Source organism: Carcharodon carcharias, chromosome 4, assembly GCF_017639515.1.
Source record: "Carcharodon carcharias isolate sCarCar2 chromosome 4, sCarCar2.pri, whole genome shotgun sequence".
Taxonomy (NCBI): Eukaryota; Metazoa; Chordata; class Chondrichthyes; order Lamniformes; family Lamnidae; genus Carcharodon; species Carcharodon carcharias.
This window is the reverse complement of record NC_054470.1, coordinates 153,220,102-153,237,935: the sequence shown is the minus strand read 5'-3', so window position 1 is coordinate 153,237,935 and position 17,834 is coordinate 153,220,102. Positions and strand designations below refer to the sequence as shown.

Below are 17,834 nucleotides of genomic sequence, written 5' to 3'. Positions count from 1 at the left end.
CACCTCAGAATTCCACCAAAAGGCAGAAATTTCTCATCCTTGAATTTTATGCGTAGTATATATACACACTTTATGTTATGTCTTCTAGCTCATATAAGTTAGGAATAAACACACCTTAGACTCAAAATGCTGGAACTTTATTGAGTGCACTTGTTACTCTTCATGTAGCTGATAGACACTGCAATGCAGCAGCAAGTATGGCATCCCAGGATATATATTCACATAGCAATTAGTTCCTAGCTCTTCACAAAGAATATAACACTACATGTAAACAAATGCATCTATACAGAAGCACTTTGCTTTTACACTAAGGGGAGCAGTTGGGGCAATACTATGAATCAAGAACTCAAATGTATTTAAGATGGAGAACCAAAAACAATCAAAGAGGCAAGTTTTAACAAAGCTTGAAGGAAAGTGAAGGAAGGGAGAAACAGGCAAAGTGGTTTTGAGAAGAGCTCGAAACAGCAAGCACATCTGAAATGAAAAAAAAAATTTGATTGTTGATTAGAGATAGTGCAGCACAAGCAATAATCCAGGTCCAGACGATTAGGATGTGTCGATCGGGAGACACAGCTGAAAAACAGGTGAAGACTAGAGTGTTTTGAAAATGAGCTCACGGGCCTTCAAATTGTTTTTTTTGGGGGGGGGGGTGCGATCATTAAAGGGGGGGAAGAGGAGTTTGACGCGGGAGAAGAAATAGACAATAGAACTCTGGACTAACGGGAGCTTGAGAGGTGAAAAACAGGGCAACAGAAAGAACTTCCGTGCAATCAATTCTTGAGGCACGCTTTGGGATTTTAATAGCTCAAGGACAGAAACAGTGGTACGAGTGAGGAATATTTCAAAGATGCAAAAAACGCAGCATTGGAAACTGACAAGTGTAGGGCAAACAAAAACAACAGCCTAAATAAAAACAAAAAAAAATTCAACAGCCTACTTCAAACTGCGTGGAGAATTGAGAGAGATTCTTGGTTTCTACCTACATCACGATGACTACATCAGTGAAAGGAATGTCTGCTCATTCAGAAATCCGAATTTACCGAGGCAATAGCTGCGAAGAGCTGAACTGGATGTCCCCAGGATGTTATCCCCAGACATGCGGCAGGAACCTGGCTACTTCCCGAAAGGTTGTTCCAGGACCGGGGTAAGATCAAAGCCGTTTAGAGATTACCGAGGAACAGCAACGTTTATAAAGCTAGAATCTCCAATGTACATACATACCTGACCATCAGGCGCGTCTTTTCATCGCCAACTTGCTCCAGGTCTCACTCAGCTCCGCCCGATTTAAAAACACTAACAGCTCGCTGGGGACCTCCCTCTCTCCCGGCGCCGAGTTTAGCAGTCTTCAGAGTTGCCTGCAGTTGTTCAATGCTGGAGCGATGGGCTAATGAGTCAATGTTTTCCGTTCGGATTAATCACAAATCTGGCTGGATTAAATCGTTGATATTTAATTTATTTAATCGTTCGGGTTGGTACGGAAAGGACGAGCCATGACACATATGGAGAAAGCCGCGGATAACGGAAGGACCGTGGGCACGCGGGTGGAAGATGGAGAAGCAGCCGAACGTTTTGCTGACAGGTAGGAGCTCGAGCCCTGCCTGGGAGCTGAGCTTTGCTGGAGTGGGGACTGTTACCCCCACCAACGAGCTCTCTTTCTCTATCTATCATACCGTGGCCAGTTTTTCTTCGCTACTTTTTGTTTTACGCGGTCGTGGCTCGGTTAGGTTTTTAATTGCCACGTGAATGGGATGAGTTCTTTTTCTAAAGTTATGACTGTTGAAATGAGAGCGATTTTGAAAACGAATGTCAGTCATTCCTAATAAACCAATGTGTAACTACCTTTCTAAAATTATTTGCATTTATATAGCGCTTGTAACATCGTAAAATGTCCTAAGGCAATTTCACGGGATGTGTGCTTCGCCCATCACTAGTTGCCCTTGAGAAGGTGGTGATGAGCTGCCTTCTTGAACCGCTGCAGTCCATGTGGTGTAGGTACACCCACAGTGCTTTTAGGAAGGGAGTTCCAGGATTTTGACCCAGCGACAGTGAAGGAGTAGTGATATATTTCCAAGTCAGGATGGTGAGTGGCTTGGAGGGAACTTCCAGTTGTGGTGTTTCCATCTATCTGGTGCCCTTGTCCGTCTAGATGGTAGTGGTTGTGGGTTTGGAAGCTGCTGTCTAAGGAGCTTTGGTGAATTCCTGCGGTGCATTTTGTAGATGCTATTGCTGCTACTGTGCTTCTGTGGTTGGGGGAGTGAATGTTTGTGGTTGTGGTGCCAATCAAGTGGGAGTGATTTCTGGAGTTTATAGCCTAGACTTTGGAGGAATGCAAAGTTCTTGGAGGGTTTTAAGGTTGGTAAAGGTTACTGAGATGGGGAGGAGTAAAGCAGTAGGAATCTGAAGACAGGATGAGAATTGTACATTGGAGTGTATTGGCAAAACAAAAACATAATTACCTGGAAAAACTCAGCAGGTCTGGCAGCATCGGCGGAGAAGAAAAGAGTTGACGTTTCGAGTCCTCATGACCCTTCGACAGAACTTGAGTTCGAGTTTCCTGGACTCGAACTCAAGTTCTGTCGAAGGGTCATGAGGACTCGAAACGTCAACTCTTTTCTTCTCCGCCGATGCTGCCAGACCTGCTGAGTTTTTCCAGGTAATTCTGTTTTTGTTTTGGATTTCCAGCATCCGCAGTTTTTTTGTTTTTATATCGGAGTGTATTGGCAACCCATTTAGCTCATTGAGCACAGGGTGATTTATTCATATGTAACACATAACATGACTGACTACATAAAAATGCACGGAGTATACCAGAGAAACATGCCATTCAGTTCAACTGGTTCCATGGTGTTTATGTTCTGCTCTCATTTCTCATCTAACTCTAGCAGTGTCATGCTCGACTCCCTTCTTCTTGATATGCTTATCCAGCTTGCCCGTAAATGCATCTGTGCTATATTCCTTAAGTACTCCCATGGTGCTGAGTTCTACATTCTCACCACCCTCTGAGTAAAGAAATGCCTTCTGAATTTCATATTTAATTCCTTGTTTATTATCTTGCAATTGATGGCCTCTAGTTTTGCTCTTCACAAGTGGAAGCTCACTCTGTGTCTATTCTAACAAAACCTTTCATAATTTTAATTGGGTCAGCCACTTAGCCTTCTCTGATCAAGCCAAAAGAAAGAGACCTGGAGAGTTCATCCTTTCCTCATGATGTATAACCTAGAAGTTTTGTACCAAACTTATAAATAATTTAGCACCCTTTCCAGTATCTCTCTATCCTGTTTATAATATGTTGACCAGAACTGTACATAATACTCCAAACGTGGTCCATAGTCAAGTTCAAGACAAGTTTAGCAAAACATCTCTACTTTTAAATTCTATCCCTCTAGAAATAAACCCTAATGTTTGGTTTGTTTTTGTTGTGACCTTATTGACCTGCATTACTGCTTTTCAGGATTTGTGTATTTGTACTCCTAGATGCTTTTGCTTCACTATCCTATTTAAATTCTAAGTTTCCTAGTAATATTTGACTTCCTTATTTTTCTTACCAAAATATAATAGCTCACACTTATCTATGTTGAAATTAATTTGGGAATTACATGCTGTCCTGCAAATTTATTATTGTTGTCTTGTCATCATACTGCCGTCCTCAGTCTTGACTGTTCCTCCTAATTTGATATCATTGATGTATTGTCATTCATGTATTAAATGGACACTTTTTGAAGACATTTGTTTGTCTTTTCATTTGAGTCTGTGTGTACTTTATCTTTGCGCACACATTATGAAAGACAACAAATTGAAATTTTAGAGTACTTTTAATGGAAAATATTTTCAGGTGTCAGTTGTGGCTCAGTGGTAGGATTCTTGCCTCTAAGTCAGAAGGTTATGGATTTAAGTCCCAGTCCAGGACTTGAGCACAAAAAACAAGGCTGACACTCTAATGCAATACTGAAGGAGTGCAGCATTATTGGGGGTGCTGTCTTTCAGAAGAGGTCTTGAACTGAGGCTGCATTTGCTGTCTCAGGTTTGTGCCACACAAGTGCCAGGCAATGACCATCTCCAACAAGAGAGAAACTAACCGTTGCCCCTTGACATTCAATGGCATTACCATTGCTGAATACCCCACTATCAACATCCTGGGCGTTACCAGAAACCAAACTGGACGAGCCATATAAATATTGTGGCTAGGTTATAAAAGCAGGTCAGAGGATAGGAACCCTGTGGCAAATAACTCACCTCCTTACTCCCCAAAACCTGTCCACCATCTACAAGGCACAAGTCAGGAATGTGATGGGATACTTTCCTCTTACCTGGATGAACGCAGCTCCAACACTCAAGAAGCTCAACACCACCCAGGACAAAGCAGCTTGCTTAATTGGCATCCCATCCACAAATATTCATTCCCTCCACCACTGACACACAGCAGCAGTAGTGTGTACCATCTACAAGATGCACTGCAGGAACTGGCCAAGGTTCCTTCGACAGCACCTCCCAAGACAGCTACCACTTAGAAGAAAAAGGGCAGCAGGCACATGGGAACACCACTACCTGGAAATTCCCCTCCAAGACACTCACCATCCTGATTTCAAAATATATCACCATTCCTTCACTGTCGCTGAGTCAAAATCCTGGAACTCTCTCCCTAACAGCACTGTGGGCGTATCTACACTATGTGGACTGCAGCAGTTCAAGATGACAGCTCACCACCACCTTCTCAAGAACAACTAGGGATGGGCAATAAATGCCGGCCCAGCCAGTGACACCCACATCCCATGAATGAATTTAAAAAAATGTGAACATAAAAGATCCTATGGTACTATTTCAAAGAAGAACAGGAGCATTATCCCAGTATCCTGCCAATATTTATCTCTCAATCAACTTGAAAAACCTTATCTGATCGTTATCATTTGCGGGAGCTTGCTGTGCACAAATTTGCTGCAGTGACTTAATTTTTAAAAGTATTTTATTGGCTGTTAAGTACTGGTAGTTGCAAAAGGTGCTTTGTAAATGCAAGACTTTTTTAGAACAACATTCCAAGGCACTTCATGGAAGTTTGATTATAAAAAAACAACAAAAGAATAGAAAAGGATGGCAGTATTCTGAATTAGATTGAATTTTATCTATGGTGGAGGATGGGAAGCTGGCCAGGAAATCAAGTTGGATGGTGACAAAGGCCTGGATTTTTTAAAAATGATGTTGATTGAGGGATGGCTATTAGCAGAACACGGGTTCACCAGCAGATGGGCTAAGGTGGAGGCAGACAATGCTATGGAAGTGATATAAAAGATTCGGCATCGGAAGATCCGCTTATAGTCGAGTGGGACTTTGAATTGCAAGAAAACTTGTTCTGTCTGAGGCTGTACTCATGCCACTGATTCCATCCCACTCCCTGGCTGCTGAGCTTGTGGTGGCAGTGAAAGATAATGGCTTTGGTGTTAACTGGAGAAAATTGTGGCTCATATAGGACTGGATTGTTGGACAAACAGTCTGAGAACATAGGCAATTGAATGTGTCAGAAACAGTGGAGAGTTCGAGCTGGGCATTGTTTGCATATGTATGGTAGAGAGAAGAAGGGAGGTTTGACTTAATGGACAAGTGAATGGAGGGAAAGCAACAGAGACAGCTGAACAAGTGGGTAAAGTAATTCAGGAGTTCCTAGCACATTATTTGTGAAGGGGAAATGAGTTTAGGGAAATGGTAACTAATGGAGAAAACTGATGATGACACCTTTTTGCTATCATTAGGAACAGTATGTAGATGAGAAAGAGAAGGGGCGAAAGGATGAATCATTGAACGTCACTGGTAATGGGGTAGAAGGAGAAACCATTGCTGGCCATTCTGTGGTTACAATCTGATAGTTAAGAGTGGAACCAAGTGAGAGTAGCCTTATTATGGAGGAGAAACGTCAAAGAATGGTTTGGTCAATAGCGTCAATAGCTGCAGGCAGGTCAAGAAGGATGAGAAGGGATGGTGCGCCATGGTCAAAGTCACCGAAGATGGCATTCATGCTTTTGATTAAGGCTGTGGTGGAGTAGAAATGTGATTGGAGAAATGCTAACATTGAGTTGTGAGAAAGATGGGAATGGATTTCAGAGATGGCAGTACCTCCATGGACTTTGGACAGGAAAATTAAGTTGGAGATGGGGAAGTAATTTGCAAGGACAGAGTAGCTGAGAGTGGAGTTTTTTTTTTTCAGAAGCAGTTTTGAAAAGAGGAACCGTACATGAGGAGAGGGAACCATAATTAACAATGTCTGATCAGTAAGGGAATTTGGGTGGTCAGCAGTTTTTTGGGAATAGCATCAAGGGAGCAGAAGGTTTGTCTCATGTGCAAGCTGAGACCAGAGAGGGCATGAGAGGACATTGGATTAAAAAGTTGACAAAGGCATTGGTTGGAGACTAAGGTAGAGAGAAGGAAGGTTTGACTTGATGGACAAGTGAATGGAGGGAAAGCAGCATAGACAGCTGAACAAGTAGGCAAAGTAATTCAGGAGTTCCTAGCACATATTACTTGTGAATGGGAAAGGAGTTTAAGGAAATGGTAACTAATGGAGAAAAGCTGATGATTATTTTTGCTCTCCAAGGTGATATTGAGGTAATGGCCAATTTAGGCAGATAACTTTGGGGCCTGATAGCACTTGATGTGGTCCTGCCTGATCTGTTGTTGAATAGATAATTCAGTTCGTGCATCAGATAACACTGAAGTCTGCACCTGTTGGATTTGAGGGAGCATAATGGGGGTGAAGGACTGGCATGGGACAGAGTAAGGATTGAGGACAAGAACATAAAACATGGAGGGTTATGAAATGTAAATAAAATAAGGGCAAATAACTTTGTTTTTGTAGCCTATCGTTTTGCTTAGCAGATTGTGAACACCATACAGTAAGCTGTACAAATATTGAGTTGCCTGTCTTAAGGGTTAACCTAGATTATGTTTACTATTGCTGAGCCTCCATGTTGCTGTTTTAATGATAGGTCACAATATTGTTTATACTTACTATTCTGACAGGTACTCCAGGTGTTGGGAAGACGACCCTTGGGAAAGAGTTAGCTGGAAGAACTGGACTGACATACATTAATGTGGGAGAACTGGCAAAAGAAGGTAAACATGAATTGAAAAGAATATTTAAAACTGTTAATCTGGTAATTGCTGGGACAGAATGAGTTATAATCTAACCTAATCAGTTTCTAACCCAATTTAACTCGGCTATTAAAAACATGATAGCAGGCAATTCTAAAAATCCATTTCTTTCTCAGAAAGATTGGTAATTCTTGAGAGCCTTGGATTGTTATTACTACTCAAAAATATAGACCTTTAATTTCTTGACTAATGGAACTGGTGGCATGGAAGATTCTTTATCATAAATTGATTTAACTTGTTGAGTTTAAGCAAGCTGTTAATCCAGTACTGAATTTTCATAAGTTGCAGAAAAGACTTTCAGCAGCCAGACGTATTGTTTTTGGTCTTTGTATTGCTAAAAGTAATGCATCTGTATATTTTCAAAACACTTAGAAGTCAGGACAAGATCTTTTACTTTTGAAGAGGTCTAAATCTGCAACTCCAGGATGCTGAATGTTAGTGAAAGTGCAAGGTGATGAAAAGTATTTACCTTGAAAAATACTGCAGATAGCTGTCCCTATTTTGGTAGTGATTCTCACACTTCTCTCTCAGTTTACCCGATTGATTTCTTTAACCAAGGCTTATCCAAGTACGTTGTGTTCAAATAAATGGATAGACATTTTGCATTTAGATAGCAAAGCAATAAAAAGTAATAATCACTGCCCATTCTTCCATGATTTTATATTGTTTATGTACTGCTGCAGTTGTGTTTTGCTTGTTTTATCATTGCAAGATGTATCTTGATGTAATTAATTTATGCATCGCTTTCTCTCAGAATTGGTCGTGTTGGTCACAAAGGGTATGTAAACTGTGTTGTATTTCTAATGTTCTTGTAAAGGTAATCTGTATGAAGGCTATGATGAAGAATACTCATGTCCCATTCTGGATGAAGACAGGGTGAGTTTTGCAATACAAAACAATGCTGTAATACAAAATGAATTGTACGTTTTTGAGCAAATTAATTTTTTTCATGTTTGTTTTTTGTTTAACAATTAATTAGTTTAATGCTTACTGCAAACTTTATAGTCTCTCCTTGAGGTTTTGCATTTTGATCAAACTGCTCAGTCATGGAAACAAGACAGTTGGACAAATTTCCAATCATTTTATCTTCATTGTACGTACTTTGGGTGGGGAGAAATGAACTTCACAATCCCTAAACAATAATTTTTCAGCTGTTCATGGACTAACATTTAACATATTTAATGCCTACCTCTCTCACCTGTGGTACTTCAGTTCTGAGCACCACACCTTGGTTAGGACATACTGGCCTCAGAGGGAGTACAGCATAGATTTAGTAAAATGAAACCTGGATTCCAAGGGAGAGAGTTTACACAAACTAGGGATGTATTCCCTAGAATTCAGAAGGTTATGGGATGACTTGATTGAAGCTTTCAAGATATTAAAAGGAACTAATAGCCATGATCTTATTGAATGGTGGAGCAGGCTCAAATTTTGAAACTGCCCACGACCACTACTCTTTGTTTCCTGTCACTCAGCCAATTCCATGTCCATGTTGCTCCTGTCCCTTTTATTCCATGGGCTATAACTTTGTTCATAAGTCTGTTGTGTAGCACTGTATCAAATGCCTTTTGGAAGCCTATGTACACCACATCAACACCATTGCCCACATCCAAGCTGTTGCCTCTTCAAAAAGCTCCAGCAAGTTAAACACGATTTTCCCTTAAGAAATCCATGCTGGCTTTCCTTAATTAACTTCCATTTGTCCACGTGAATATTAATTTTGTCCCAAGTTATTGATTCTAGAAGTTCCCCACCACCGAAGTTAAACTGACTGGCCTGTAATTACTGGGCTTATCTTTACATCCTTTTTTGAACAAAGGTATCATTTGCAATTCTCCAGTCCTCTGGCACCACCCTTGACTCTAAAGAAAACTAAACAATTATAGCCAGTGCCTCTGCAATTTCCTTTCTCACTCCCATCAGTATGCTTGGAACCATCTCATCCAGTCCCGATGCCTTATCAACTTGAAGTACAGATTGCCTTTCAAATCCCCATATCTTATCAATTTTCAACCCTTCTAGTGTCTGAATTAAGTCCTCTTTCCCCATGACCTGGGTAGCATCTTCTTCCTTGGTAAAGACAGATGCAAATTATTATTTTAATACCTCAACTATGGCCCCTGCCTACATGTGTAAATCCCCTTCTTGTACCTAATGGGCTCTCCTCTTCCTTTTACCATCTTTTTACGATATGCCTATAGAAGACTTCAGGATTCCTTTTATGTTAGCTGTCAGTCTCTTTCATACTCCCTTATTGCTTCTCTTTTTTGTTTTTTCACCTCCCCTCTGAACCTTCTGTATTCAGCCTGGTTCTCAATTGTATTTTCTACCTAGTGTCATAAGCTCAGTTGTTCTTCTTTTACTTAATTTCCATCCCTTTTGTCTTCCAGGGAGCTCTGGATTTGTTTTCCCTACCTTTCCCTTTCGAGGGAATATACATTGATTGTGCCTGAATTATCACTTCTTTGAAGATAGCCCAATGTTCAGCTACCATTTTTCTTACCAACCTTTGATTCCAATTTATTCGGTCCAGCTCTGTTCTTACCCATTGAAGTTGGCACTCCCCCCAGTTAATTATTCTTACTCTGAAATATTCTTTGTCCTTTTTCATAGTCAGCGTAAACTTTTAGATACCATGATTACTGCTTTCTAAATAGTTTCCGATTGACACCTTGTCTACTTGGCTCACGTCATTTCAAGAACCAGGTCTAGCAGTGCCTCCTTTCTTGGACTGGAAACATATTGCTGTAGAAAATTTTCCTGAACCCATACTAGGAACTCTTTCCCTACTTTTCCTTTTACACTACTACTATTCCAGCCTATATTCAGATAATTAAAGTCCCCCATTCTAACTACTGTATAATTTTTGCACGACTCTGCAATTTTCTTGCAAATTTGTTCCTCTACATCCTTCACACTTGTCGGTGGCTTATAGACTACACTGAACAATGTAATTGCACATTTTTTATTCCTTAGCTCCAGCCAAATGGATTCTGTCCTTGACCCCTCTGGGACATCCCCTTTCTCCAGCACAGCCTTGTTCTCCTTATTCAATACTGCCACCCCTCCCCCTTTTCCTTCCTTTCCTATCTTTCCTGAACACCTTGTATCCAGGAATATTTAACACCCAGGCCTGCCCTTCTTTGAGCCAGTTCTCTGCTATTGATGAAACATCACATTTCCACATGGCAATATGCACCTGCAACTCATTAATCTTATTTACCACACTCCATGCATTCTCATACATGCACATTAACCCTGATTGAGATTTTATTACTTTCTCCCTTACTCTGACCCCACCTAATACATTACTATTACGTATTCTAGTGCTGTCTGTGTCTCCCAGTATTTTATGAAGCTTGGTATTCCACTCTGATATTATCTCCTGGTCCTTACACCCTTGCCATGTTTTAAACCCTCTTCAAAAACATTAGCAAAGCACCCCACAAGAAACTAAGCCCTGGCTCTGTTATGGCTTGTGCAGGTCCCATCTACTCAAGAGCCAATCTCAAATTTCCCAAGAATCTAAAGTTCTCCCTTCTGCATCATCTTTCCAGCTACGCATTCATCTGCTTTATCCTCCTATGCTCACTCATGGCATTGCGAGTGATCCGGATATTACTACTTTTGAGGTCCTGCTTGCTAATTTTCCTACCTAGCTCCCTAAATTCTAATAGCAAAACCACATCTATCTTTGTACCTACATCATTCATACTAATGTGGACCACGACTGCTGGCTGTTCACCCTACCGCTTAGCAGCACTAAGGGACATCCTTGAACCTATCACCAGGGAGGCAATACATACCATCCTGGATTCGGGTCCTCAGCTGCAGAAACACCTATCTACTCCCCTATCGAATCTCCTATCACTATTGCTGTCCTGGTCTTCTTTGTCGTCCCCCCTGTATAGCTCCCTGTGGTGCCATGGACTTGGCTCTGCCTGCATTCCCCACATGGGGGGAGGCGATGTCTTCGTGGTATTGTCACTGGACCAGTAATCTGGAAACCTAGGGGTAGTGCGCTGACCACGGCAGATGGTGGAATTTGAATCCAATAAAAATCTGGAATTAAAAAACCTAAAGATGACTGTGAAACCATTGCCAATTGTCATAAAAACCCATCTGGTTTACTAATGTGCATTGGGGAAGGAAATCTGCCATCTTTACCTGGTCTGGCCTACATGCAACTCCAGACCCACAGCAATGTGGTTGACTCTTAAAATGCCCTCTATTCAAGGACAATTGGGGATGGGCAATAAGTGCTGGCTGAGCCAGCGACACCCGCATCCCATGAACGAATTTTTAAAAATTAACCATCATTCTCATCAGTATTCAGAACTCAATACTGATTGGAAAGTGGGATGCACTCAGGGGACTCCTGGACAACATACCTGTTTCTTTTTGACTGTCTGGGTGATCACCCATTCTTTCTCTCCCTGCATACTCTTAAGCTGTGGAGTCACCACATCTACAAATGTGCCATCCATGTAGCTCTCAACTTCGTGGATACACCATTATATACTGCTGTTATGTTTTTAGCTGATGAGGTTCAGCTTTTAAAGTTTGAATCTTTCACAAGAATAAGGATATCTTGTTCTTGTCTTGCAGTCTATGTGAGCCTAATGTGGCTGGATTTTTATTGGTCATGTTTCAGGAGGGATCTATAAGTCAAATACTCTCAATAACCTATTAATACAATGTGCACCCAGTGTGGTTTTTTTTTTCTCTTATTGGCTCTGCTTCTTGTCACCCTAAGGCTCTACAGGCTGCAATAGCCCTTCAACGCATCATCCAAGTAGCAATTTTTCATCTGTGTACTAGATTGGAAGGCTGTATCAGCCTGTGGGCATTAGAGCAAAGCTCATTAGTGACTTTGCTTAATATCCAAACTTGCACACTTTATAACACAAGTCACTGGATGGTGATTATGGACAAAAATTTGGCTGGTTCCACCCACCCAGCAATCATGAAGGTAATGAGACCAATTGTAGCATTACGTCACTGCTCTAAACTCAGTGCAGATCTGGAATGAGCCTGGGACAATCCTTTTCTGCATGGCTCAGAGTGAAAAATTTATCCATTAATTTATCGAAGGATTTCTTTTTTGTGAACAGTGTTACGAGCTGAGTTTTACAAGAACAGAAATGTTTGACAGTGCATAGGCATGTCACCAGTTCATTCCTACTGTTTTAATTTTGAGCCAAAATTATATGTGTATCTATATCTTTGCACGTGTGTGTGTTTGATATCTATTTTGGCATGTTCACATAAATTTATCTCCTAATAGAATTATCTGTTTGCAGGTGGTTGATGAACTTGATGATAAGATGAGTGAAGGTGGGATAATTGTGGATTACCATGGCTGTGACTTTTTCCCAGAGCGCTGGTTCCATATTGTGTTTGTTCTTCGTACAGATAATTCAATTCTGTATGACCGATTGGAAAACAGGTACTAAAAGTGTTTGTCTTGATGTTTCTGTTCATCTAAAATTCACTATACCCAAAATATTCTTGGTGCACATTTGTCCTGTTTACATTAAGTCCATTTCCCCCAAAGCCATCCCAAAAAAACCATCCCACTGACTCAGCAATTGAATTTTGGTGAGGGGGGCAAGGATTGATTAAGTGAGGATAATGGTAAGTAATGTTGTTCCATTGACCTACCTGTACCTTACTTGAGTGCTGGCTGTGAACTTTTGCTCCGCATGTCAGCAGGCTATTTGAACTTGATGGTAAGTTCAGTTGAGTCCAATCTTGTTTTTAACCCAGTTTTAACATGAGCGTGTTTGTGGAAGGTGCTGCGGGACAGCAGTGAAGAGAAGGAATCCTTCTGGGCCCTCCACCGACCCCATCCTTTTCAAGCGGTCTGCCCCATCTGACACAGTTGACAGCAGCATCCTCCTCCAACACCTCTCCGCTTTTGTCCATCCGGGTGGGATTGCTCTCACCTGGTTCCATTAATTGAAGTTAGAGAATTACTTATAATGGCTTCTCTTCCTTCTCCCACACCATTCCATCTGGTGTCCTTGATCTATCCTTGACAACCTCCTATTTCTCATCTATATGTTTTCTCGCTGAAGTATCATCCAAAAACAGAGCATTTAGTTTCCACACATATGCTGAAAACACCTAGCTCTACCTCAATGCTACATCTGTTGACCCCTCTACAGCCTCTAAAATGCTTGACTGCTTGATGTCCAGTTCTGGATGGACAGAAATTTCTCCAATTAAATATTGGGAAGACTGAAGCCTTTGTCTTTCCACCCTCCACAAACTCTGTTCCCTAGCCACTGGTTCCATTCCTCTCCCTGGTGACCTTGCTGTCATATTTGACCCTAAGATGATTTTCCAACCTCATTCATCACCAGGACTGTTGATTTCCACCTCATAACATCGCCAGACCCAGGCCCTATCTCAGGTTATCTGCTGCTAAAACCTTCATCCCTATCTTTGTCAATTCTAGATTTGACAATTCTAATGCATTACTGGTTGGCTCCCACATTCTACCCTCCATAAACTTGAACTTATCCAAAGCTCTGCCAGTGCCCTAACTTGCACCAAAACTTGTTGACCCATCACCCTATTCTCACTGATCAACATTGGCTCCTATTTAAGTAACTCTTCAATTTTAAAACTCTCATCCTTGTTTTCAAATCCCTCCATTGGCCTTATTCTTCCCTATCTCTTTAATCTCATCTAGCCCTACAACCCTCAGATATCTGCGCTCCTCCAATTCCACCCTTTTGAGCATCCCCAATTTTAATCATTGCACTATTGGCAGCCATGCTTTCAGCTGCCAAGGCCCTAAAGGATGGAATTCCTTCCATTAACCTCTCTTATTCTCTTCCTCTTTTTCTTCCTTTTAAGATGCTTCTTAAAACCCAGCTCTTTGTCCAAGCTTTCGATCATCAATCCTAATATCTCCTTATATGACTCTCTCAAATTTTGTTTGATAAAGCTCCTTTGAAGTGCCTTGGGATGTTTTACTGTGTTAAAGGTGCTATATAAATGCTGCTGCTGTTGTTGTCTCCCTTTTCTATCCCAGGAGCATTGATGTTAATTGTAGCACTTCTGCTGCTCTATCTGAAATTTGTTAATTCAGCACAAACTAGAGATCAAATCTGGGACCTTAATAATCTGAACAGGTTGGATATAGTGGCTTTACTTCCATACTACTGGGCAAACTATTATACTTATTCAGCTTGGAAGGCAGGATTGTCAAAGCTTCTATATCTTCACAATCGGTGTTCATGTTATTCCACCTTAGCCAACTCGAATTCACCTAGTACAGTGGATGAATATTTCCACTGATCTCACTTTCCCTCTGACCCAGTCAAGAACAAATGTAAATTGCGTACAAAGTTGCCAGGTTTGAATGACTGCAAGTTAAAGATTGAACTTACCTACCTGCCCTTCTCTTCCCCAGTCTATTGATAAAATTCTAACATATGCTGCAGAACTTTTGGTCTCATCTTTACCCATGCAAGATCAACTTTACTGTTGTATTTTTGACGTGACACATAACCTATTATGGATTTTGATGTGAACTGTCCTTTTATTTTCCATTGCTGAAACAAAATATGTGCACCATTCTACAAGTCTGTTTAAATCTGTCAGTTTTTCTCTCATTTCCCTCATGTTGCTGTAACATGTTAACATAAAAAAATCTGCTTTCAGTGATCAAGAAAAGTTATTTCATGAAATGACAATTGATATTTTATTTTTATCTTTATTCAGGAGTTACAGTGGAAAGAAACTTCAGGACAACATACAGTGTGAGATTTTTCAGACTATATATGAAGAGGCAATGGAGTCATATCGAGAGGAGATTGTGCACCAATTACCCAGCAACACGCCCGAAGATTTAGAAAGGAATTTGGAACAGATTGTACAGTGGGTTGAACAGTGGATGAAAGATAACAATTAAATGCTGGCAGTTATGGATGGGCTTGTGCCTAGACAACAGACTGATGTGCAATTGCCAATTGTACTCTGAGGAGATAGCTGATTTTCATTCAGCTGACTTAACAATATAGTGTGAGAAATTGCTGGTATTTTAAGCAGTGAATAACAACATGTAGGCTATATAAAGATTTAATTGTTTGCCAAATATTTATGAACAAAATTCAGTGGCGATCATTGTAAATATTTTGCTCTTGCATTAAGATGTATGAAGATGGTGAAAGATGTGAAAAAGATTGTTTTCTTCATTTATAAATCGAATTATAGTGCCTTTTCTAAACAAATTACATTGTTTGAGTACGTAAGACTTTTTTTTTTAAAAAAAGAAAAATGGGTAAATAAAACTGCTGAAAAGAGAAAAGCAAAACACTGCGGATGCTGGAAATCCAAAACAAAAACAAAAATATCTGGAAAAACTCAGCAGGTCTGACAGCATCTGCGGAGAGGAATACAGTTGATGTTTCGAGTCTGTATGACTTTCATCAGAACTAAGGAATTAGAGAAATGAGGTGAAATATAAGCTGGTAGAGGGGGGTAGGACAGGTAGAGCTGGGTAGGGGGCCAGTGATAGGTGGAGGCAAAGAAAAGATTGCCAAAGATGTCATAGACAAAAGGACATAGGGGTGTTGACGGTAGTAATATTATCTAAGGAATGTGCTAATGGGGACATTAAGGGTAGCAAACAGGACAAGTTAGTGGCAGATGGCCCTAGTGAGGGTGGGGGAAGGGATCGAAATGGGCTAAAAGGTGAAAATAAAACAATTGATCAAAATAAATTTTAAAATGGGTGGGAAAAGAAAAATATACATATATTTTAAAATGATAAATTATTGGAAAAAGGGGGATTGGAAAGGAGGTGGTGATGGAGGAGAGAGTTCATGATCTGAAATTGTTGAACTCAATATTAAGTCCGGAAGGCTGTAAAGTGCCTAGCTGAAAAGAGAGACGTGTTGCTGAAGTTTCTCGTCTTGCATTCATCAACACAAATGCAAGAATGCCAAATTTCAAATGCTTATTACAATTTATATCACATGGGGAAGGTATAGTTCCCCCTTGCTTTCCCCATGCCAACTGACATTATTGCATTTGTCCTGATGAATGCAAGACTAAAGGCTTTGGCAACATGCCTCGCTTTTCAGCAATATTCAAGTTCCATACTACAAAGCGTCTGTTGTAAATAAAGTTATTTTAAATAATGAAAAAAGATGGGTAATTGAGCCCAAACTGAGTTGTAGGCTCAGGGTTGCATGTGACTTTGAACTTACTTGCATTGGCTGAGTGAATGTAATGGTGTCAGCTGTGATACATTGGATAACATACTTGCCTTTGAGTCTGAAGGTTTTGGGTTCAAGTCCCGCTCCAGAGACCTAAGCGCAAAATGTATGTCAACTGTCTAGGGCAGTGCTGAGAGATTACAGTACTGTCAGAAGTGACTTTTTTTTCAGCTGAGACATTAAACTGATGCTCTTTGTTTTCTGAATGTGTGCAAAATATCCCATGGCACTATTTTGAAGAAGAGCAACCTACTTGGTTTCCTGACCAATATTTATCTTTCTACCAACATCATGAGACAGATTATCTAGTCATTAGCACATTGTTTGTGGGAGCTTGCTTTGTGCATAATTTAGGTCCCTCTACCTGGTCTAAAGGTTCTTCTGTCTTTACTCTAGATATCATTGACACAACAACTTGGATGAAGTTTCACCAAAGGTGATACAACTTTACTAAATCACTAAACAATAGTTCATACGCACAATAATACTTAGCTTCCACAATAATGCTTAGCTTCCCTGTGAGCCAGAATTGGTCTCAGTGGTCAATCCGATGACGAATACTGTGTGTGTCTTCTGATCAACTGACCAAATTGCTCAACCCACTGCAGTCAAGATGGTTCTGTGAACTCTTTCTTTATATCATTCTTTGCTATGGCCCTGGTATAGTGGGTAACATATTGGCATGGATAGAAGATTGGCTGGTTAACAGGAAGCAGAGAGTAGGCATAAATGGATCTTTTACAGGCAGGCAAGATGTACTGAGTGGTGTGCCACAGGGATCAGTGCTGGGACCTCAACTGTTTACAATTTATATAAATGACTTGGGTGAAGGGATGGACGGGATGGTTGCCAAATTTGCTGAAGACACAAGAATAGGTAGGAAAGTAAGTTGCGAAGAGGACATAAAGAGGCTACAAAAAATATAGATAGGTTAAGTGAGTGGGCAAAGGTCTGGCAAATGGAGTGTAATGTGGGAAAATATGAAATTGTCCATTTTATCAGGAAGAATAAAAGATAAATGGTGAGAGGATACAGAGAGGTCTGTGTGTCCCATTGCATGAATTGCAAAAGGTTAATATGCAGGTACAGCAAGTCATTAAGAATGCTAATAGAATGTTATCATTTATTGCAAGGGGAATTGAATCCAAAAGTAGGGAGGTTATGCATTAGTTATACAGAGCACTAGTGTGGCCACATCTGGAGTACTGTGTACAGTATTGATCACCTTATTTAAGAAAAGATATAAATGCATTGGAAGCAGTTCAGAGAAGGTTTACCAGCCTAATACTTGGAATGGTGGAGTTGTTTTATGAGGAAAGGTTGGACAGGCTAGACTTGTATCTGCTGGAATTTAGAAGAATAAGAGGTGACTTGATTGAAACATATAAGATCCTGAGGGGTCTTGACAGGGTGGATGAAGAGAGGATATTTCCTCTTGTGGGAGAACTAGGGTCACTGTTT

At 40.6% G+C, this 17,834-nt stretch overlaps 2 protein-coding genes across 2 annotated transcripts in view; one reads left to right on the top strand and one right to left on the bottom strand.

The window, feature by feature from the left end:
- rad17 (RAD17 checkpoint clamp loader component) overlaps positions 1-1,331 on the bottom strand; it is a 68,469-nt gene extending 67,138 nt beyond the window's left edge. The window contains exon 1 of the mRNA XM_041186442.1: positions 1,222-1,331. The gene's annotated coding sequence lies outside the window, so the exon portion shown is untranslated. The remainder of the gene's footprint in view (positions 1-1,221) is intronic.
- A 125-nt stretch (positions 1,332-1,456) lies between these two features.
- On the top strand, positions 1,457-15,383 carry ak6 (adenylate kinase 6). The gene is made up of 5 exons (XM_041186423.1): positions 1,457-1,579; positions 7,006-7,098; positions 7,955-8,013; positions 12,441-12,586; positions 14,875-15,383. Exons 1-5 carry the CDS (start codon positions 1,549-1,551, stop codon positions 15,062-15,064), a joined length of 519 nt encoding a protein of 172 aa, XP_041042357.1. The 5' UTR covers positions 1,457-1,548; the 3' UTR covers positions 15,065-15,383.
- Positions 15,384-17,834: the final 2,451 nt, after the last annotated feature.